Raw genomic sequence first — 23,290 nt, forward strand, 5'->3', positions numbered from 1 at the left:
GAGCTCAAGACCTCACCATTACTCTTCCCATTTTATCAATCTGCTGCAAGACCAAAATGTGCATGGGACACAGCAGTAACCCGGTTATTCTAGGCTTTGAACCGCCAGTAAGAGTGAAGGCATCTTTTCCGTGGAAGTAAATACAATACAGCATTTGTTCCCCAAGTGCAAAGTCCTCCAGATTGATATGTATGTAACCCAAGATTATGCTAAGAGAAAACATTGAGGCTCTTCACTGAACACATGCCTTCAAAAAATGTCTGTGAGGAAGGGGGGGGGGGTAGAAGCACTAACAACCACCCCTGAACCAGCGATGCCTGCTACCCACCTGAGGGTTGAGGTGTCCGGCGTGCACCGCCAACTGAATCTGCTGCACCAGGTGACGCAACTGGGCTGCGGACGGCACGGTCGGCTGGTTCAGACGAGCCCCCATGCCTGCCGGGCAACCCGGATTGGCCTGCAAGACAAGAAGACAAAGCGATGCCTCAATAATCTGTTTGCACAACAGCGAGATGATATACAGTTGAATCCGGCCACAACGAATACCGCCACAGCGAAATTTCCACGACAACGAATAATTTTTTATTCCCCTTCAGTAACCCATAGGAATTAATGCCCTAAATTTCTCCGCACAACGAACAATTTTTACAGAGCATTTCCGCTTCAACGGAATTTTCGCGAGCAAAATCGAAACCAAAACAAGTGTCGAAAAAGAAGTTCAAGCCAAAGCCATAAGCATGAAATCACGTGACGGCAGTGTCACCATTTTGGCTTTGTGTTGTGGTCGCGTCATATCGCAGCGTGTCTCTTCGTCGACGACGACGTGCTTTCATCCGTGCGTGGGACACGATGTCAACGCAAGTGAAGAGACGCAAAACCCTTTCGCTCGAGCTGAAAGCTCAAATCATCGCCCAAGCGGAAAGCGGAAGGAAGAAAGCGGCAATCACTGAAGATTTTGGAATGCCGGCAAGTTCGCTGTCTACGATCCTCAAAAGTAAGGACAGCGTAAAAAAGGCACTTGCTTCAGGCACATCCGCCAAGCATAAAAAGGTGACGCGGCCCCTCCATGAAGAGTTGGACAAAGCAGTGCATGCGTGGTTTATTGAAGCCCGAGCCAGGAACGTCCCACTCACCGGAAGCATCGTCCAGCAAAAAGCATTGAACTATGCGTGCCTACTCGGCATTGACGATTTTAAAGCCAGCATTAGCTGGCTCAATCGACTTAAGGCTCGCCATAATATCGTCGGAAAAGTGTTGTGCGGCGAATCAATGTCCGCCGACGTCGACGGAGCTACTGCGTGGAAGGCGAGCAACGTGGCCAGCATTTTAAGCGACTTCGCGCCGGCAGATATTTACAACACCGATGAGACCGGGCTGTTCTATGAGATGTTGCCGGCCAGGACGCTCAACTTCAAGGGGCAGCGCTGTCATGGGGGTAAACACAGCAAAAAGCGCATTACGGTGCTGCTTTGCACCAACATGGATGGCTCGGACAAACGTCCGCTGTTAGTCATAGGAAAAAGTGCCAAGCCACGCTGTTTTAAGGGGACCCGTAGCCTACCCGTGCAGTACAAGGCTAACAACAAGTCGTGGATGACCCGAGCTATTTTCAGTGAGTGGATGGTAGCATTCGACCGCGACATGAAGCGGCAGGGCCGTAAAGTTTGCCTGCTTTTGGACAATTGTTCATCTCATCACTGTGACGAAGTCGAGCTTACTAACACGGAGCTGAGGTTTTTCCCGCCTAATTGCACATCAGTCCTACAGCCTCTCGATCAGGGGGTAATTCTGAGCCTTAAGCGCGCCTACCGTGGGCGGATAATTCAGCGGCTGCTCTTCAACATCGAAACCGGCCGAGAGACGAAGGTGGATTTGTACGTGGCGCTGCAAATTATGTCTGCTGCCTGGAGCTCACTGGGTCGCTCAATAATAGCGAACTGCTTAAGGCACGCAGGATTTGCCGAAGAACGACGAAGTTCGGCTGATGTAACACCACACGTTACAGACGACGACGGTGAAGAGGCGTCACCGGCTCCGGGGATCACAGCCGCCTGGAAAGCGCTCGAAGAAACAGGAAACGTGCCGCCTAATATTGACCTCGATGAATACATCGGCGCTGACGCCTGTGTTATCGCTCATGAAGACTTAAGTGATGAGCAGATCATAAAAGCCGCCCGGAATGATGACTCTTCCCATGACGAAGGTGACATTCAGGACGAAGGTGACTTGCAGGACGCACCCGCTGCGGCATCCGCCTCAAAGGTGATGGACGCGTTCGATTTCATTCGGAATTTCCTTGCTGTCCATGATGACGATGTCGCAATGGGTTTGCTGACCAAATGTGAAAATCGCGTGACGTTGTTGCTCGCCGTGAAGCGCAAGCAAGCAAAGATTACCAATTTTTGGAAATAAAAGTCTTTTCTGCTTCTTGGGTAATTCTGTGGTGCGTTTCACACCAATTTTTTGTGACAACGAAGAACCGCGACAACAAATTTTTTTCCGTTCACCGTGAATTTCGTTGTAGCGGGATTCAACTGTAGTAACGGCATAATGATAATGACTGCAACAAACAGCCAGACTGATGCAAAACGCAATATTGCACGTCACGGCACAAGCTCATGCAATGCTCGGCTTAACCACCTGCATTCCCAGCCCCGATGACTTCAGCAAAACAAGCTCGTTCCACTCCCGTTGTTGCCATCGAGACAGGAGTGACAGTCCAAGGCATGAGTGGCTTGCGGGTCATAGACTGACTACCGATACACTAAGGCTGCATTTCTTGGTAATCCACAACCTCCTTGGACTACCGCACAATCTACAAGGCCGTTGAGCAAGCATTCTAGTATTCAGTCCACTGCCTATGCATTATTCTGTTTCGTGAACTCTTGTGAGCAGTTCAGTCTCATTTGGCCGGTTCCTGAAGCACAACACTAAAGCTGTTCAGGAACAGTCCGCTCGATGATGCAGACTAGATGAGAAACGTAAAATTCGCCGGAATAACGAGTTCAATTAAGGGGAGCCCTTTGTAATGATGGGATCAAAGGCCCAGCTCCAATAAACCAAGGCATTAGCAGCCACGAATATCAATTCATACTCCGATGCAGGCCACCAAGTAGGAAACTGTGCCCCCACTCACGGGAAAGTGTTGTTGCTGCTGCTGCTGCTGTTGCTGGAGGATCTTCTGCACGAGGGCTGGGCTCAGGCTGCTAATACTGTTTCCTACCGTCAGACTAGAGTTCTGCCCACCCATCCCCGTGCTATTAAGTAGACTAGCTGGAGCATTCGACCCCTGGTTGGAACCCTGCAGGAACAAGAGAACAGCCGTCAGCCACCGTTTTCACCCATCCAGATCAAGCTGGCACGGTTTTTCCCCCCACGCAGTTAATCCCGGCAGTAACATGAAAACAAATACAACCGACTCCCTTTCAAGACGAACTTACAGATTAAATGGGGAAAAAAATTGGCAAACGCGACTATAAAAAGTAGTATCTCGAGCGAGAAGAGCAAATTAAGAGCCAATGGGAATACAGTAGCTTCGCAGCTGGCATGCTACAGCAGATGCAGCTCAGAGATGTGCGCAATGCAGGCCGCTTAGCAACAGCGACTGGTTTCGAGGTAGCCAGTTGGCCCACTCTCTCCCTTGCCAGTCAGTACAGTGAAAGCTCGTTAATTCGAACCTCGATAATTCAAACTGCACTACTTGCTCCGGCCAAGCTCCATAAAGATCTGTGTATAGAAAGGCCTGTTAATTCAAAAGCGAGTCGGGTCCGCTATGGTCCGCTACACTGCCAAGAAATGCGTTGTGGACCGTGACGGCGTGAAACGGAGGGAAGCGTTAACGACTGCCGCTTTTTTTTTTTCAAATTCTTAGGCAAAAATCGAGGGTAGGTGGGTTCACTATGCGAGTGGGTTCGTTACGCGAGTAACTATTGTACACATATACCGTAATGCAAACGGTTCTCGTCACTGTTTTCGAGGCCATTTGATAATTCGAAGGTCGGATAATTAGAACTTTTTTCCCGGTCCCTTGAAGTCCGAATTAACGGGCTTTTACTGTACCTGGCTGCTGACACAATCCACCAGAAGTGAACAAGAAGTTCTAGTGTCAGGCTACACTCGCAAGGACTGGCACTGCACTGGCACGGCACTTTCGTGAACTAGCGCAGAAAGTGCAGCCCAATCGCGGAGGCCTTAAAACACGGCCTCCCCCCCCAATGAACGACCATGGTAGGTACCTTGACTGGTGGAGGCTTGTAGCCCTGCCCACCGCTGTAGCCAGCGCCAAACACAGGTAGCCCCTGGAAGCCAGCGGCAGCAGCATGGAAGCCCGCAAAGGGTGCCTCCCCCAGCGGGCCGTGGGGGTCTTCCTCGGGGCGCATCTTGGGACGGACCCCGCCCAGGCCGCAGTCCGAGCCATCCAGCAGGCCCGAGTCCTGGGTCCCGTTCCCTCGCGGCAGGGCCTTCAGGTCCACTGCAGGTAGAAGGGCACGCCCGCGTTAGCATGCCACCCTACCACCCCCAGCAGAAAGCACCACTTGATCGAAATACTAGAGAGTTTTAGTATAGCATATGAGTGCTTACGTACGCTATACACAAGCATTTAGCGGGAGGTTACTGTTGAAGTCGCAAGAGCACTTTTAGTTTACCGTACAACCGCCCGAACGCAACGATAGCTAAGGCCGCAGTGGCGCCATCTGGCGCAGTTAGCCAAGGCACTGGCCAAGCTGATCCAAGCCGTATCACGTAGATAGCCGGTTGCATGGCGTCCCCGATGAGTCGCGCACTGCGCAGGAGAGGCAGGGCCTAGCTTTCTTTTTAATTTTTTTAGGTAACTGAACCGAGCAAGGTTTTTTAAGAACGTCATGGCATGTACTACTGTTCTCTCGGACACCTACTGCCCTACAGCTGAAACGGCTACTTTTGGCAAGGCTATGACTACCTTGCGATAAATATTCAAATCAATCCAATCCACAGTTGGCGGTGTTTTGATAGGGTTAGGAACGGCAGAATCGTTACACAGAATCCAAAATATGGCAATTCACTCATTCGTTCTGCTGTCGGCGAGAGGAGGCAAAACGAATATCACACGTTCCATTTAAGGGCAATGAATGTGCCTAAAAACCCAACAACATGACATCTTTTCTCCGAAGCGGGCGACATGGGCGCCGCCATGTTGACAACACTATTTTTCCTGGCGTACGCAAGAGCACGCACGCTAAATTCGAAAAATAGCGTATGTAACGCAAACGTACGTAAGCCATCGGTTTGAAATAGCGTTTGACGCTATTTTATAGCGTACGCTATGCCTTTGCCTATGTCTACGTACGCTATACTAAAACTCTCTACTAAGCCATACTGCGGTTCCCCACAACACGAGACCCAGCTGCTATATCTGGAACACTAAAAGGACCGCTCCTACCATCACCACTTAGTCCGATCTGGAATATGTGCCAAAAGAAAACAAATGCACAGAGCAACTTCGTTCCTGCATTTGCCCCAAAAACGTTAACAGCAAAGCTCCACAACGAAAGCCTTCACAGCATGCACAAGTCCAGGGAGCAGCAAGAGAGGTGCCGAGTACTCACTCAGAGTGTCTTCGAGGTTCATTTGGTTGATACGCAGAGCGTTCTCCACGTCTTCCTTCTTGAATCCCATCTCGGTCAGGAGACGGAATTGCTTGCTGGCATAGATGAGGTCCTTGGTCAAAGGCTTGCCACCCTGCAGGGGCCAAGAGAAGGGCACAGGCCGTTAAAAATGAACAGACTCAACGCTGCACTTGAAGCAACTTGAACACCCTTTTCTCTAGCTGGCTTGTCTACTCGCAGGGCAAGTACAGCCAAACTAAGATATAACAAACACAGATAATGTGATAAGGTAGTAATTACTCATTGACTCAAAATTCCCCTAAATATTTGGTCAACAGATAATGTGAATCATACACGTGCGTTTTTGACTGTACACCAAACCATTTCACTATTTTTAACCTGTTCACTACAACAAGTTTTGATTTTAAACGCAGCAAACACTACACACCAAAGCATCTGGCAGTATGTAATACAACTAAACCATCACAATTCCTCCAACAAATCCAAAACCTTCAGATGCACAACAGAGAGTTGTTGAGCATCCAAGTATAACCTAAGTACAACCCAAATCGCCTCATTTTTTTTTTCTTTTCAGAACTGAGATCAGAGGCTCCTCAATTCCAAAGGTATGAATAAGATTCACTGTGCAGTGGTAGGGAAGCTGGGAACATCTACTATACATTCCCTATCCAGAGATAAGGGATGGAGAAGCCCTTACCCCCAAGTCCCTAGGAGCTCCCTAATCCCGCCTGCAAAACAACCAGGGAAGACAGAATAGGGAAGCCGAATGATGGCAAGTGGTGCTGACCTGTTTTGAAGGTCCACAGTGATAGGGAAGTCGGGAACATCTACTATATATTCCCTATCCAGAGATAAGGAATGAGGAAAAGCCTTTACCCCCAAGTCCCTAGGAGCTCCCTAATCCCATCTGCAAAACGGCCATCTGCAGGCGGCCAAGTGATGGCAAGTGGTGCTGACCTGTTTTGAAGGTCCACAGTGATAGGGAAGCTGGGAACATCTACTATACCGTATTTACTCGCATAATAGGCGCACTTTTTTTCCTGAAAATCCGGCTCAAAGTTCGGGGTGCGCCTATTACGCGGGGTAAAATTTCCGGAAATTTTTCGACTCGCAAAATTGAACACACCGCGTAAACGCACTCGTGTACGGGCCGCACCCCGTTTTCGCGAAGAAAATGTAAAAAAAAAAAAAAAGATCCGTGTAAGGGCCGCACCGAAACTTTCCACGACACACGCGGGAATAGCTTTTGGAATGCACGCGCCGAGGCCTCCGCGATCGGCTCCGGCTGCGCGCAACGGGCGCTTGATCGCGAAGGCCACACACGTGCGCAGGAGCTTCCAGACGCCGCCCACGGAGGGCGCCCAAGGCCAAGCTCATCATCATCATCATCGTTTTCCTCCGCCGCGAGCTTTCGCTATCTCTATCGCCATCAGCATCTCCAGCTCGTTTTTTTTTTGTTGTTGTTGCTGTTGCTGTCAAGTGCCGGGATTTGCGGTAGCGTGATAGTTATCGTGGTTTATGGCTTTGCCGCGGAGCGTTGCTGTTTTAGCTCGATGGGCAAGCACCTTAACAGCTACACGGCTGGGTGTTTGCTCTCGAACACGGCAAGCGTGCGGCAGGTCGGAAAATACGACGTGGCCGAGAAGTGCGGCAGTTGCGACTGCGGCGTCCCTAAATTTTCGTACGCGACTCCAAGCACCGAGGTTTTCGCGGGCCTAAGTCGGGAACGTTTCCGGCTGGAGATGAAGCTTTCCAAACAGACGTTTAAAGTGAGCATCCCTGAAAACTGTGTGCGGCTGTTCTACGCGATGTCGTTGTACGTGCTGTGGGTCCGCAGCAGCTGCGACGGCAGCAGCACTAGTAGGGACTAGTAGTCAGTTCAGCAAAAACTTTGTTAAAATAAAGATTGGGAAGCGGGGGGTGGCGAGGCGTCGGCTTGCAATCGTGTAAATACAGTATTGATCACAGTGCCAAGTTCGGGGTGCGCCTATTATGCGCGGAAATAAAAAAATCTGATTTTTCGCGCCCTAACTAGGGGTGCGCCTATTATGCGAGTGCGCCTATTACGCGAGTAAATACGGTATATTCCCTATCCAGAGATAAGGAATGGGGAAAAGCCTTCACCCCCCAAGTCCCTAGGAGCTCCCTAATCCCATCTGCAAACCGGCCAGGGAAGACTGAAAAGGCGGCCGAGTGATGGAAAGTGGTGCTGACCTGTTTTGAAGGTCCACCCCAGTTGGACGTGTCAATCTGGCCATCGGCCCAGGAAGGCGGGCCCTTGGGCTTGGAGGCCCAGTAGGCCTGCTCGGGCGGCACCCCGCCCCAGGCACCCTTGTTGTGGTCCTCCCAGCCAGAGTCGCCCCAGTTGGCCCCACCCCCACGGGGCCCCTTGTTGCCACCGCCCCACATGCCTTCCTTTGGCATCCGGATCATCCCGGGTGGGGCACCACCACCACCGCTGATGGACTTGACCGAGGGCATGTCCTTCCAGTGGGACACCTGTGACACGTGCAGGGCACGCTGTACGACACTCCGCAGGGTAAAGCAACTGTTCTCACACACTGCACATCTTCGAACACACACACACAAAAAAAAACACCCAACGCAGGGGCTAGGCCCGCCATTTTACCTACATGCCACAGTTTTCACAGATGAACATCCCCCTGTGTGCGGTCCTCATCACAACTGGCATTTTTGCTTTCAAAGCCCAGAAGGTATTGGCAAATGGACTAATCAGGAACACAGACCTATAATAATTCTAGCTTAATGGCGACCGATGATTTGTTAAAATTTTGTGAAGCTGAAATAAATGGGAGCCTTCTTAGTGCACAGTGCTGACATGCCCAAACATTAGTTCGCACAAACTGATGTTTGGAATTTCGAGTTTATTAGAATTAAAAAAGGTAGTTCAATACCACCTGAAAAGAGATGCTTCAGCTACCATCATTAACAATTGAAGAAAGGCAGTTCCGATGATGCGTTGCTTTGAGAACTAATGAATTTTTTTTTCAATGTTAGCTAACATACTACAGTACGAACGCATCACAGCTTACCCACATTCTCTTATTTCAAACTTGTAGCCAACAATCTATACATAAGAACGAACGTGCGTACCCCCGTCACATGTGCAAGCTGGGTGCACTTACGACAGTCACTCAATACATGTGCACTCTCACAATGGCACGAGGGGCAAGTGAAGTGTGACAACCACAACAGTGCACTCCAGACTTTGCTGGCCGAGTTTTTTTTTTTTTTATCTAAAGAATGCTTACTTATAGCAACAAGCACAAAGAACCGAGATCAGGTGCAACTCTCTCAACTCTGGCCACTCCACTCCAAACTGGCACCTTGGCTAGTTTTATCTTCTAATATCAACTTCATCAAATGATCAATTTGCAATGTTTCTGCTTTCTCATCTACTGCTTCAAAAATCCTGCCCAGTATTGGTTGCCATTTTTGCACGAGTGACACACTGCCATTTAGCAGTTCAACTTGTGCGCTTGGCAGGGATATTGCATGCAGGCAGCAAACGCTTACAGGATGCAGGTTGCCACGCAAAAAAATTAACAGCCTCTTCACCCGTGTTGTTTGCCTAGAAGGCAACTGCACAGAAACCGTACAAGGCAGCCATACAGAAAATTTGTTGCTGAGCACATGCATCCCGCAATCTTTTGCTGCCGACTATACACTACATTTTAGCAATTTTTTTCTCCTTATACAGACTTCCCGCAGGAATGCCTTCCCAGCCCAAGGGGGTAAAAAGAAGAAAGGTGAAGGATTAGACAAATCAAAGAACTGTTAAAGTGTCCATGTGGAAGCTGTAAGTAAAGGATGACATGCAAGAGAGATCACAAAGTTCTTTAATTAATATGAAACTGTTGCCTTCACCGATGATAGGCATGACAAGAGTAAATGAGAAAGAGAGGAACCAATGAGACATTCGTATTTCACGCCTTAATCAGGCAGGGGTAAGCAGCCATGCACAGATAAGGAACCAAGAATGCAATCAGTGCTACAAACAATTGAAATGCAACTGCCAGAAGTGGTTAATGTTAATTAACAACCAGATATACCACAAGACCACGAATCAAGTGTTATTCCACGACTGACCACACCCTTCACGAAGCCAAAAATGCAAGCCGGCAACACTGAAATGCAATAGCACTGATGGGCTCTTCCAAGGCATTCAGTATACTGGAATTAACACAATGGGACTAGGCCACTTGGCTTATCAAGAACTTTTAAGCCTCACCTTCACATGCCTTGTATCTCAACAAGCAGTGCGAAGCGGGTCTACATGCTCTAACCTACCCATCTCAAGCGAACTAACCATTAGAGGAATCCCTCTCTCCTTCTGCTCTCTGCATCATCCACAAAAATGCATAAGCAGTGCCCATGGTCCGCCCATAACTGCTATCACACTTGAATCTTGCCAAATGGCTCAGCCAAACTTCACTGTTTTCAAGGAGGCCATGAGTAATAGCACCCACCGCAGAACCCACCTTGCCCTGCCTTGTGGGGTTGCCCCAGAGAGCGGTGCCGTCATCATAGTTGGTCACTGGCCGACGGGACGGCGGTGAGGACGGCTCTTCCCAGCCCGAGGGCTCTCGTTTGCCATTGGGCCCGCCAACGGGCGACCAGGTCCCCACACCGGGCGGGGGCCCGCCCCCCTTGGGACCCCCACCCCATGCCCCACTGGGGCCATCGTCCATGCCGTGTGACGGCCGGCCCCCCCAGAGCCGGCCCTGAGACTCTCGCTCCTCGGGTCCACCCCACCCGGAGTTGGGGGGCGGGGCTGGCCCACCCCAGTGCTTGTCGCCACCCCCGCGATGGTGGTCTCCGCCCCAGGAGGGCGGGCCCTCGGGGGGTGGACGCGGCCCACCCTGCTGGGCTGGGGTGGGCACCCCAGTCCACATGTTGGAGGACGGGACCTCGTCGTCTTCGCCCCAGGTGCCCCCAATGTGGCTGGTGGGGGTGTGGCTCCCCCAGGGCTGCTGTTGAGGACACTGGCTAGAACCCTAGGACAGCGAGGGAACCACCGTCAGAACCCAAGCTCCCATAAAGCACATACCATTTCATGCTACTGGACTAAGCCGGCTTGAGTGTCACAGTAGCGCACTGCGCAATGCTAAAACTCTCTAATCAGCCCTGTACAACTGCAGTTCCCTGGCACTGTCTTGCAGGTGACTCATTGCAAACCTACATGGCATGCTAGAAGATTTATTCAGTAACTCAGAAGGAACTCTTAAGCATTCAGTGCTTTTAGCTCCCATTATGAGACATTAAGATCAATGGCCTTCCAGACACCGCAGTGAATTCCATCCAAACAGTATCCAACAGAAAAGAAAAGGGGTTTCGAACCAGTGGCAGGGCAAGTAAAGCAGCTTCGCTTTCAGGTTTTCAGACGAGGCTTATGTGACCAGAGTCAGCCACATGCCAAAAATGCGGTGCCAGCACGCACTACCAGTCGCGGTCAACTACGCAACCGTTACCACAGCCATTGCCCTTGTGTCCACGTGCCTGTTACCGGAGCGGTACTGTCCAGCCAATCTAGTGTAGAGCATGCCCGAATCACATCAGCACGAGGCCGGCTCTGGTCACCAGTCGCCACAGGCCTAATGCATCAAAAGAAGCAATGCTGCCCAGCTAAGGAAAGCACTACTTGATGACGGAGACTCCTCAGGACTTGAGTGCAGCAACACTTGATGCAAGAGATTTTTTTTCTCGTCTGCCCACGAGAAGGGAATGCAGCTCACCTGTGCTGCCTGTTGTGGGTTGGGCTGCTTGCCGCCCCCAGCTCTTGCACTGCGCAAATTATTCTCCCAGATCTCGGTGCCAGTGTTGACGGGAGCCCTCCAGGGCGCTCCTGTTGGCGGCTCTTTGGTCCCGGGTGACTGTGGCACTTCCCAGGGCGTGTCCTGGTTGATAGCCTGCGACCAAGAGGTGAGAACCACACACGATGATGATGTTTGTGCAACTCAATCAATGGGGCTCGCTACGTGCCAAGCCCGCAATGTCTTCCACACCCATCACAACATTTGCCACTTGAAAAAGCACCCTACAAACCAAGCTGACCCCGAAAACCTCGCCTGAATCAGGTATAAACTTAACACATTTCTTGGCCACCCACGTTTTATTTATTTTTATTTTTATTTATGAATACTGTCAACCCTCATTTGAGGGTCATTACAGGGAGGGAAAGTGAAGAGAAAAAAATGCATATATAACCATGAATGAACAAGCTTCTTTGAGCATACAAGACAAGAGAGCATTGAAACGCAACACAGTCCACACCACTGTAGAACCACCTGCTACACAAAAAGCAATATTGGACAATCAGTTACGCGCCCATCTACAAGAATCCCATGCCTAGACGGAATCACCAAGTGCATTCAAGAATGCCGCTACACCTGTAGACTCAGCAACGTGAGCGGGCAGTTTATTCCACAAGTTTTAACAGCACAAGTCACATAACAGTGAAAGCAGCCTCGAAATGACTTGGAACCAAACAATTCTTAAGCAAACTTGTGCCCACAAAGCAAACGGGAAACCTGGCAGCAGTGCATCAGCTAGAGCAGTACCCATCTACGAATGTCACCAATCACTGAGAGGGCGCTGCGACAGACTTCGACGAGTCTTCCGGATGCCACCAACCGTATCCACCAACAGCTACGAATGAAGAAGTGGCACTCACCGTCTGGCCCCAACCCTCGCTGAAAGCTGCCAGTCGCCGCAGTTCTGTCATGGGCTCCTCCAGCACACTGCGCGGCCCCCCCATGGTGGCGCTCTTGGCGTCCGGTGTCTCGGCACCCTTGCTGCTGACTGCACCCTGCTGACCCCAGCTGCCGGCCGCCGCTGGCTTAGTCGGGGAGCTGGCACCACCGGCATCGCCGCTGGGGTTGTTGGGGCCGCCCGGCGTGTAGTCGGCACTGCGTGCCGCGGCCCCTCCCCACTGGGCTCCTCCGCCAGAGCCCCATCCCCCCCCTTGGGGACCGGGTGGCGGTGCACCCCAGCCCGTGGCAGCGGCCGTGGTGCCGTTGTTGTGGGAGCTCTCGCCCCCGCCCAGCAGGCCCAGGCGCGGGGGCCGACAGTTGCGTGACGACTGTGGCGGCTGCGACGAGGATTGTGACGACGACTCCTCAGATCCCCCAACAGCGCCCAGTAACTGGTCTGCACCCTCGGAGGTGCTGTCGTTGGAGGGCTGCGCACGGGCAGGAGAGGGCGCTGACGCGTCTCCCAGGCAGCAATGACCTCCCTAAGTTAGCCATGCTGTCAACTCAAGTGCACTCAATGACTACCTCCAACACTACGCCATACTCAAACCTGAACACCCTCCGCAAGTGTCGTCAAGCAGACTACAATCGGACACAGCTTAAGTATGCAGTGAAGCTTTACCCGAATTCAAGACCAGCACACAGAATTCCTCCATGACCAAAAAAGCGGCCCATTGTTATAACTGTTACCTAAACAAGAAGCTAATCACAAGAAAAAAAAAAATCCCAAGCCCTTGAATTTTGATGCCTGGCTTGTTTATAGTCAAACATTTAAAAGCCGATTCCATTTACTGTTTTGATCGGCCAGTAGAGTACCGTATTTACTCGCATAATAGGCGCACTTTTTTGCCAGAAAATCCGGCTCAAAGTTCAGGGTGCGCCTATTACGCGGGGTAAAATTTCCGGAAATTTTTCGGCTCGCAAAATTGAACACACCGCGTAAACACACTCGTGTACGGGCCGCGCCCCGTTTTCGCGAAGAAAATGTTAAAAAAAAAAGATCCGTGTAAGGGCCGCACCGAAACTTTCCGCGACACACGCGGGAATAGCCTTCGGAATGCACGCGCCGAGGCCTCCGCGATCGGCTCCGGCTGCGCGCAACGGGCGCTTGATCGCGGAGGCCACACACGTGCACAGGAGCTTTCAGACCCCGCCCACGGAGGGCGCCCAAGGCCAAGCTCATCATCATCATCGTTTTCCTCCGCCGTGAGCTTTCGCTATCTATATCGCCATCAGCATCTCCAGCTCGTTTTTTTTGTTGTTGTTGTTCTTGCTGTCAAGTGCCGGGATTTGCGATAGTGCGATAGTTATCGTGGTTTATGGCTTTGCCGCGGAGCGTTGCTGTTTTAGCTCGACGGGCAAGCACCTTAACAGCTACACGGCTGGGAGTCGGAAAATACGACGGAAAATAAGGTCGGAAAATACGACGTGGCCGAGAAGTGCGTCAGTTGCGACTGCGGCGTCCCTAAATTTTCGTACGCGACTCCAAGCGCCGAGGTTTTCGTAGGCCTAAGTCGGGAACGTTTCCGGCTGGAGATGAAGCTTTCCAAACAGACATTTAAAGTGAGCATCCCTGAAAACTGTGTGCGGCTGTTCTACGCGATGTTGTTGTACGTGCTGTGGGTCCGCAGCAGCTGCGACGGCAGCAGCACTAGTAGGGACTAGTAGTCAGTTCAGCAAAAACTTTGTTAAAATAAAGATTGGGAAGCGGGGGGTGGCGAGGCGTCGGCTTGCAATCGTGTAAATACAGTATTGATCACAGTGCAGAGTTCGGGGTGCGCCTATTATGCGCGGAAATAAAAAAATCTGATTTTTCGCGCCCCAACTAGGGGTGCACCTATTATACGAGTGCGCCTATTACGCGAGTAAATACGGTAATACAAGACCCCATGGGCTGCGGCCCAGTGTTACCAAATGCTGTTTTTTAAGGTTGCACCCCGCCATAAAAGCTTGTATCAGGTCACTCGGCAATTTCCAGGCTTAACTGACTGTTACCTGCAACAACGTACATCATGAAGCCACTGCAATAACACTTGCTCGCAGGTGATGCGATCTGCCACGAAAACCTAAGCAAAGCGGGACAAAGTGCCAGACGGATGGATGGCGCAACTGCTCACCCAGGGGGATGAGGAGGAGGCTGCAGAGGTGCCCCTATTGTGTCGGGGGCCCGGCTGACTATTGCTGGACCCCGTGGAAGCACACTGGCCCCCCAGGCTGCTTGAGCGGTGTATCACAGATGCATCTTCCCCACTCCATACAATATCCTCCACGGGACCTGCAAAAAACACATGGCACACCAGTCAGGAAAGAGCCTCCAGCAGCCCCATTTAGATCCCCATTAACATCCCAATAACATCCCATTAACGTCCCAATAACATCCCCAACCAGTGAAGGCACTGTTGTATGCACAAGACCCACAACACCAGCGGGCTCCATCATACTGGGTTCCATCATACTGGGTTCATAACCAGTTAGCGCATTGAAAAAGAAAGGTCCCACAAAAGGCTAAGATAGAGATTAGGCCCGTTTTATGGAAGCACAAGCCAAAGGAAGCCAAAACGGTGTTGAAACTATGGCTTTCGCTATGGTAGTCTGCACTGCGGAGGAACAAAGAGGGCTCCCGGAGGAATACGCACCCATGCCCCTCTCGCAGGGGTTCCGGCAGGAAGGCTGTGTCAAGGTAGTGCCGGTCGGCCATGCCGCCGACACATTCCCGGCCTCTCGGGGCTCTGAGCTTGGCCGTGTGTCCCAAGTCTGCGACGATGCAAGGCAGCACACCACATTTTACATGGGTACCCTACAGCCGCAACTAACGTCCAAACTAACTAATTACTCTAGGCCCACAAAATAAGAAGAGACACCCTCTGATAATACGGCACAAGACAAAATGTCCGATGGATTAACTGCATTGCAAGTCTTCCACTGCAACAATGTTGCGTGACACCCAATGCGCTAGCATGCATGTGAACGAAACCAGGACCAAAAAATTTTCGCAACGACGCAGCATGAAAGGACCGCAACAAGGTGGCAAATGTGCTTGCCAACACAATGAATTCCATCCCTAGTACAGTACGCAAGCAACAAAATATCCACACAAAGCAACCCCTTCCCGTCATATCCTCCACCAACAAGTTGATGGTACAGCAACTTCCCTCCCCTATCCTAACATTGTATGCCAAAACCATCTCCCACCATTCAGTTCCCCAGGAATAGCATTCACAGCCTACCAAGAGCATTTACTGGCCTTAAGAGTCTGGGGAAGCCTACTTGCCCCACAATGAATTGATGTTAAATTATGCTTCCAGTTACTTGCAAGAACTTCGGATTTTTTCTATGTAGTTTGGTTTATGGGGTTTAACGTCCCAAAGCGACTTAGGCTATGAGAGACGCCGTAGTGAAGGGCTCCGGAAATTTCAACCACCTGGGGTTCTTTAACGTGCACTGACATCGCACAGTACACGGGCCTCTAGAATTTCTCCTCCAAAGAAATTCTAGCCGCCGCGGCCGGGATCGAACCCGCGTCTTTTGGGTCAGCAGCTGAGCACCATAACCACTGAGCCACCACAGCGGCTATAAAGCATTTTGAATCTCCTTGACAGCACTTTTGATTAGATCAGGAGTAGTACGAAGAGAACAATGCTTCGGCAATTTTTAACTGCTTAACACTTCTTGTCACATGAGCCGAAAGCAGTAATCTCAATCTGCCAATTGCCACAATTCAGTAGCACGTCCAACCTAATATAAAACAAAGAAAACCAAAAAGGCAGTCAATACCGAAATTTGCCAACAGCCTAGGAAGGGCTGTTATTGCAACGCACAAAGAAAAACAATCAGCTTTCAGAACTAACGCGTCCCATATTGTCACGCCAGTGTGGAAACTGACCCAATGATTCTTGAAGCATCACTAGCACATAAAAAGGGGTTGGACTTCTTGGTTTCAACCCAAAAACAACCAATAAACGTACACCTAAATCAATGTTTGAAATTCGGTTTTAACCGACAAAGCACAGCATTTCTGGCATTCATGTCAACTGCATATTCAGTACCAGTTACACTAGGTCACAGCAGAAAACTAAAAGTGCAATAACCAGTAACTAAAAGTGCAATAACCAGTAATGTGGTGGGACAAAGGTACCGTATTTTCCGGTATATAAGACGTGGCTTTTTTTCAAAAATCTTGCTGGTGCGTCCTATACAAGGGTGCGCCTTATATGCGACTTTTTCTGTTTCTTTTTTGAGAGTTCAGAAATTACTCAGGTCCATGTTCAAGCTTTTTTCACCGAAAAAACATCACTACCAATAACGCGGTTTTAACACGGTTAATACTTCAATACGGGGACCACCGAGAGCAACTTTATTATTAAACGATGGGGATGACGACTTCCGGAATCATAAACCCGCGACCGTTTCGCAGGCCCCAAGCAAAAGTAACGTGAAATGCCAAAAGATGGTGACAATCGCGTTTCTCGTCATTGTCAAGACAAGCCGGCATTTCTTTCAGTCACCCTTCGCAACTTTGCTCCGTGTACGTAGTGCGAAGAAAATGTTTCAGCTGGGTCGCCTCCAGAAATGGGCATGCTTTTTGATAGCACATCTTAAGATCAAGACTTCGAAGGTTTTAAGTTAATATAAAATGTTCTTATGGACATAAGGAGAGTTCCTTCGTTCTTTTTTTCTTTTTTTTTTGCTAAAACGTGGGCGGGTATGGCGTGAGTGTTGCCTTTTTCGATCACTTAGCGGTGCTTAAGAACTTCCCACAGTTACGGTGCATTTTGCAATGGTCGCACAAGCATGTTTAATTAAGACTCACTAGCCTAACTGGGTAAATTGGGATGCGTCTTATATATTAACTTTTTCAATGACAGCCTGCATATATGGGGGGTGCGTCTTATACACCGGAAAATACGGTATCTTAGGAATTTAGTACACTGTGTTATGAGGCACTGATCCGTGAATTCACGCCGCTGCAGACAGGAAAGCTCGACCACTTAGCTAAGCGCTACTTGCTAGCGCAGTGCCGTCCGCTCAGACTTATCACCAATTTAGAGCATAAACAGCATGAAGGTGTGCTCTGGCTTCTAAGACGATTAAGCAGCAGCTTTTAGAGCTAGACCTGCACTTACATTTTGGCTCACGGCCCAGTCAGTTAACCTTGGCATTTTACTTTTTTGTCGCACCTTCAGCGAAGACAGCTCTCCATACAGCTATTTATGCAGTTTTGATGTAAACTGTGCGTCACTTCACCACACAGGAACACAATATATTTCACTGATAAAAACCGAAAAATTCGTATGTAGAAATTAATATTTGCTGAAAAAAAAATGTGGTGTTCTGAAATAGGCATCAGATAGCCGAACTTTTTAAAAATAAAAACCAAGAAGTCCGACCTACACAAAGGCAGACTTATGACTAGGGCTCGGAAATTTAGGCACTAAAGAACCCCGAAAAAGGCAGGCATCTAGGCTCTAAAAAATGCCAAAATAGGCGCTGTAAAGCAGAAATAGGTGCCTTAAATAATACTCTTTATTCATAAGTACAAGATTTGCCAGTCAATCACGGAGCGTACGCAGTCCTCAACTGAAGCAATAAAGCGCATTCTCAGGTTTTCGAACTTGAAGCGCCTTCGGTTTTCGCTAAGCACAGCTTTGTACTTTGAAAGGCTTCTTTCGACGTCACATGAAGTTAGTGGCGCGAACCTAAAACATGAGTTGATAAGGGCTCAGGCCTTCAGGTGATGTGGCTGTATCGTCTCCGCGTAGAAATTCTCCGATTTGGGAAATTGTTTCTAGGCATCTATTTTTTCTACCAATTGTTGCATTTTCGTAGAAGCCGTAGCACCCTTTACTTCCAGTCCCCGAAGTGCTTTTCCAACTTTGTGATCCTTTCCGTCAGTGTTGAGTAGTTTGCACTAATGTATGTCAGGCCTCTTTCCAAACTCGCCTCTTGGTACACTTCCGAGAAAAACATTTCGTTACACTACGTTCACACTACACTTCGAGAAAAACGTTCGGCGAGACCCGCACCTTTCGCGAGTGCATAGGCGCGCTCCTTTCATCATACTTAGATGTCTCAAAATTGAAAAACGGCACCGAGGGCCGAAATGCCGGATATAGGCATTTATAGGCAAAAACTACGGTTAAATAGGTATATTTACTAAAAAATGACAAAAAGGCAGGCAAGTGCAAAAATCCCGCGTTTAGGCATTGATAGGCATGTTTAGGCAAATGCCTAAAGTTCCGGGCCCTACTTATGACTTACACTAATCTTTCCGACCACACAACACGCCTAAATGCACACAGTGTAACATAATTTATTTAAATTGTATAAAGACGCATTTTCAACAGGCACACAAGACTTGCACATACCACTCTGCTGTGCTTACAGCTTGCTGGCAACCTCTGGTTGCATAGTTACACACGATACAATGGCCACTACTTTTCAAACCACCTGCATTTCCAGTTACATCAGAAAAAAGCCTTAAAATATCACATACTGCATGGTTTTCAACACTGCTCAAAATGGTTCAAGTGAAATAGACCTTTATGCCATGCAACTGAGTCTCTTGATGCAGGGGGAACAGGTTTCCTCTTTTCTTCCAGCCTTTGTGTAATGCTGTTCATCAGTCTCAGGTTTTAGAGAACATGTTAACTATTCTAACATTATGAAACGCAAACAGCAAAACCACTTGTTTAGGGGCGCTGATTATCAACATTAATGCTCTGTGAACTAGGGATGTGTGCCAAACAGGGACATTCATTCTTATGTGCACGACAACTTGTCGCCCTTCGCCAAGGCACTATCTTCGGTCCTGCACATGTGTCCCGCTTTTTCTGATGCGCTTTCTTGCCTTTTCTTTCCATGAAGCAATTCATTTATCACTGGAGGTGTGTTCACTTTTAGGTTGCATTGAGAGATACTTCTGAGACAAATCATTGTTAAACCCATTGTCTAGAAATCATTTTTTCAATTTTGTTTTTTCTCCCCCATAACCAGTAATTACCTGCATAGAAATTAACCAGCACTCATCTCGGGACGTGCGCTCCCCTTTCGGTTGCATTACGAGACATTTCAGAGAGAAATTAGCCATTTAAAAAGCTTAAAGGGGCTCTGTAAAGTTCTGGTATGCCCGAGACGTTAAAGCATGCCGCTTCATGACTATTGTCGACCAAGAAGGTTTTATTGTGCTTTGTAGAAGCTTAGTTATTGTGGTCAAAATTTGATTGGAATTTCAAAGTCTTCAAAACTTTCTCTCTTCTCGTCAATTTTTGCACGCTGGAAGGTTGGTGTTCCTCCCTCCGCCCACCTCTGGTGGCAGAGGTTGCTGACCCGCTGAAGCTACGCGGCTTATTGGCTGCGGCTATGAGTGACAAAGGAGGGTGCGAGCACGAACAACTCCACGGGAAGGGCTCGCCAACTTTCTCGCACGATTGTGGGTTATCTGCTGGGCGTAGAAGTGCATTACTTGGCTCACGTTTTCGTGACAACACAATGCACCAATCGGCCGAGTTGATGTGCTCTCCTTGGAAGGTTAGCGCACGCAGCATCGTTCGAATGTTAATGCAGTCGCTATTTAATTTAGGAGGCACGAGGACTGCGCTTTCGTAGCCTCAATGAACCCTGCTTGTATTTCCATTCCAGCAGCTATTTTGGACCTTGCAACCAGACGTTACAGAAGTGTCATCAGCATGAGCCACCGTCCCCACCACAGCCAAGTACCCTAAGCCTAGGGACTTTTCTCAGAGCGTAGGTTACCCCCGACATATAAATCGTGCTTCTCCTTTGCGGTTAGTAAAACACACTGCGGGCCTAGTTGTTTATGCATTTTCTTTCATTCAAATTTAAGCAGCGCTAACTTTTAGGACGAATACACAGAGGACATGACAGGACGGGCACTGTGCCTGTATTGTATGAGGACTATGCAATACCACAAACTGGTCTATGCATATGAGGAGGCGGCCACAAAAAATGATTTGACGTAAAGGGGGGGGGGGGGGGGGGGAGCAATTTGCTCAATCATGTGAATCTACCATTAGGTGACTTCCAAAAGCCAAGACCCATGTTGCCTTTGCAACTAAAACTAAGGCATGGCTGTGTTAGCCCATCATATATACACTTCCCTAACACACAGGTCTTCACTTTTCATTCCCCAACACATAGCTGATCACTTCTGATTGGTTTGGTTTATGGGGTTTTAACGTCCCAAAGCGACTAAGGCTATGAGAGACGCCGTAGTGGAGGGCTCCGGAAATTTCGACCACCTGGGGTTCTTTAACGTGCACTGCTCATTACTGTTGTAAACATTACAGTAGCGCACGTTTTTAACGTTCCACTACACCACCAGCAAACACAACCACCAACAGTGTTAAAAGACAAAGTGCTAGTAGACTCACCCCAGGGCCCCCTTGGCCTAGAAACAAGTCGCTTCTTTTGTCGTCGCCTTGCATCTCACGGCTGGGTCTACACATCAGGAAGAACAGAACGAGGTGTTGTACACACATGTACTCACAGCAGAGAGCACCCAAAAATTAGCCACGATGAAAGACAAGTGTGGTGTTCCCGTATTCGTCTTTTAGCCCACTAGAGCATCATGAGCTGTGCTTTTATCACTTCGAAGTTTTAACACCCCAGACTTTCACTACACATCTCAAAAGCTCACTGTACTAAGTAACAGTGTTACCAGTGGTTATATCCACCCGCGCTTGACTGTTACGAGCGCTGACATTGGCGGAAGGCAATCTGACAAAGTTCTGAACAAGCTATAACAAACGCTCCAATTTTTACGTCAGACAAATCGCACTTCTCAAGAAACCATCGCCGGAGCAACGCCAGCCAAGACGCAAAGCCACCACTCTGCAAGCAAAATCGATACTACTTAATCCATACGCGCAAATCGGGGCACCCAGACTTCTCAACTATGACGCAACAGGGCGCCAGAAAACTCTTGAACAGCTCCGCTACTCCCATCTTTCTCTCCGCGAGAGATGGTGGCGCCGACGGCGCCACACAATCGCAAACATGTTCACCTTCGAGCCAGAAAGGTTAAAAGAAGAAACTTTGTGCCAACCCTGGCGAGCGCCCGCTCGCTGCGTAGGATCCTAGCCCCACACCAGCGGGACCCTCTACAAACAGGTGGTGACACCTGACGGCCACAACAAACAACTCGGCGCCGAGTTGCGAAACTCGAGCAGCAGGCCACGCCATCTGGCGCGGGGTGAACGAAACAAGCGAAGGGAAAAACTCCGAAACCGACACCGCCACTACGCGCCGCTACACCGCAACGAGCGGCGGCACGCGCGTACAAACACACGCACACATCGAGCCAAAACACGAATGGCGCCGAAAAGAAACAATGCAGCAACTCTCTCCGACGATCTTTTTTCTTTTTCCTTTTTACTTACGCCGCAAAAACCACCGCGCGCTCAGCTTTCTTTTGCATCGTCGGCCGCCAGCTGAACGCCACTGCTTCCACTGACACAGAGGCGCGAAAGAAAATGAGCGCGCCGCAGGGACGAAAAAAAAGAAAATCGATACCGCGACGTCACGGCCCGATCAATCGTTCGGCCGTCGACGCAGAAGCGATTCAAAGGCACGGACAGCGTCCTTGTGAAAAGTAAACTATTTACAACCGCAACAAAGATGATCGGGAGACCAGGAGCGGCAATCGCGGAGTAACGGGACGGTTCCCTGCGCACAACATTACAATATGAAAAGACGGTCGGCGGCGGCCCCGCAGCCGACCACGACAGTGCGCCGTGGCGGACGCTTTTGATTTTTTTTTTTACCGCTGTTTTGTTGCCGCCGCCGTCAAATCGCTGCCCCGGCCTGCCAGCAAGCACAGAGCGTCGATTGGCCGTGCTGCCATCCGAATGCAGGAAACGAAGCCTCGCGACTGTAACATAACCCGGGGTGCCAAAAAAACGCGGGGGTAGAAATTTCGCGTCGCACTATCGGCGAGAGCCGCGAGAGTAGGTCAAAAATAGCATCAGCTGTTGAGCAGGCCTAGCGACGCAGCGGCACGAACGCTACGCCGAACCCGTCGTCGGTATGCCGCGGCAACCGAGGCAACGCAACCACATCGCACACGTCCGCAGCATCGCCGCAAAAACTAGCGAAGCGCCCTGCGCACTGAGCAGCCGTCGACGATTCAAGGGCAACTAGGCCTAACCGGTCAGCTTCACAATAAGCGAGGCTCGTACGGGCACTCGCCATTCCGACGTCGCAAGGCGCACGACCGGGAGACGCGTAGTGCGAGGCGCACACTCCGTTCCGCGAGCAAACGACTATGCAGGATACTCACTTGTACTCAATTTTGCTCCCGCAACTTCAACAACGGTCCAACATCCATCTGAGCATTTCGTAGCTTCAACACATCACAAGGAACCATCGGGTATACGAGGAGCAGCCATGTTGGCTGCCTTGACTGCGGTGGCAAGGAGGGTGGTGGCGCGCCGGGCGCCGGAACAAGCCGGCCCCCTCTCCCGCGCACGGAATGGACTCGCCCTCGAATCGCAGACGGACCGGCGCGAGCGCGCAGCAGCAGACGAACCGCGGCTCCGTTGCTGGAAGCTTGCTGGTTCTCTAGGACGCTGCGTAGAGATCTAACCCATATCCCAATCTTTTATCGGAATGTGGCGGCGTTGATCAAAACTTTCGTGAACGTTCGGCTAGGCTAAAACAGAGCGGAAGGGCCCGGTTACGGCGTTCCGGAGCCGCGTCGGGGATACAACGCAAAAAGCAAGAGCGAAAACGAGGTCGTCTCCAACCTCCTTGCCCGTTCGCTCGCGAGCGCCATGTTTTGATGCTTTTCTTTTTTTTTACTTCGCATCGGCTGCAGGAGCGGTCGGTCGAGACACGTGATGCACCTCCGCTGCCCGGTTTTGGCAGGGCAAGAAGGGAGCGCTCTCGCGCGCC

The 23,290-nt window shown here is 50.0% G+C and overlaps 1 protein-coding gene across 6 annotated transcripts in view; it reads right to left on the reverse strand.

Moving 5' to 3' along the window:
- Positions 1-23,019, reverse strand: part of gw (trinucleotide repeat containing adaptor protein gawky) — a 37,042-nt gene extending 14,023 nt beyond the window's left edge. The window contains exons 1-12 of one of the 6 annotated variants that reach the window (XM_089587570.1): positions 22,677-23,019; positions 20,770-20,836; positions 15,016-15,133; positions 14,497-14,654; positions 12,301-12,717; positions 11,363-11,536; positions 10,097-10,624; positions 7,821-8,126; positions 5,586-5,718; positions 4,236-4,471; positions 3,137-3,301; positions 329-457 (exon numbers count right to left, since the gene is read on the reverse strand). In XM_089587570.1, the coding sequence (XP_089443696.1) occupies positions 329-457; positions 3,137-3,301; positions 4,236-4,471; positions 5,586-5,718; positions 7,821-8,126; positions 10,097-10,624; positions 11,363-11,536; positions 12,301-12,717; positions 14,497-14,654; positions 15,016-15,133; positions 20,770-20,823 (2,418 nt within the window). In that variant the 5' untranslated portion in view covers positions 20,824-20,836; positions 22,677-23,019. Of the gene's footprint in view, positions 1-328; positions 458-3,136; positions 3,302-4,235; positions 4,472-5,585; positions 5,719-7,820; positions 8,127-10,096; positions 10,625-11,362; positions 11,537-12,300; positions 12,808-14,496; positions 14,655-15,015; positions 15,134-20,769; positions 20,837-22,676 lie in introns of all 6 variants that reach the window. The other 5 variants (XM_089587569.1, XM_089587566.1, XM_089587565.1 and 2 more) reach the window with 5 other exon arrangements.
- Positions 23,020-23,290: the final 271 nt, after the last annotated feature.

This window comes from Amblyomma mixtum, chromosome 4, assembly GCF_055824585.1.
Source record: "Amblyomma mixtum isolate Tamu chromosome 4, ASM5582458v1, whole genome shotgun sequence".
NCBI classification, from domain to species: domain Eukaryota; kingdom Metazoa; phylum Arthropoda; class Arachnida; order Ixodida; family Ixodidae; genus Amblyomma; species Amblyomma mixtum.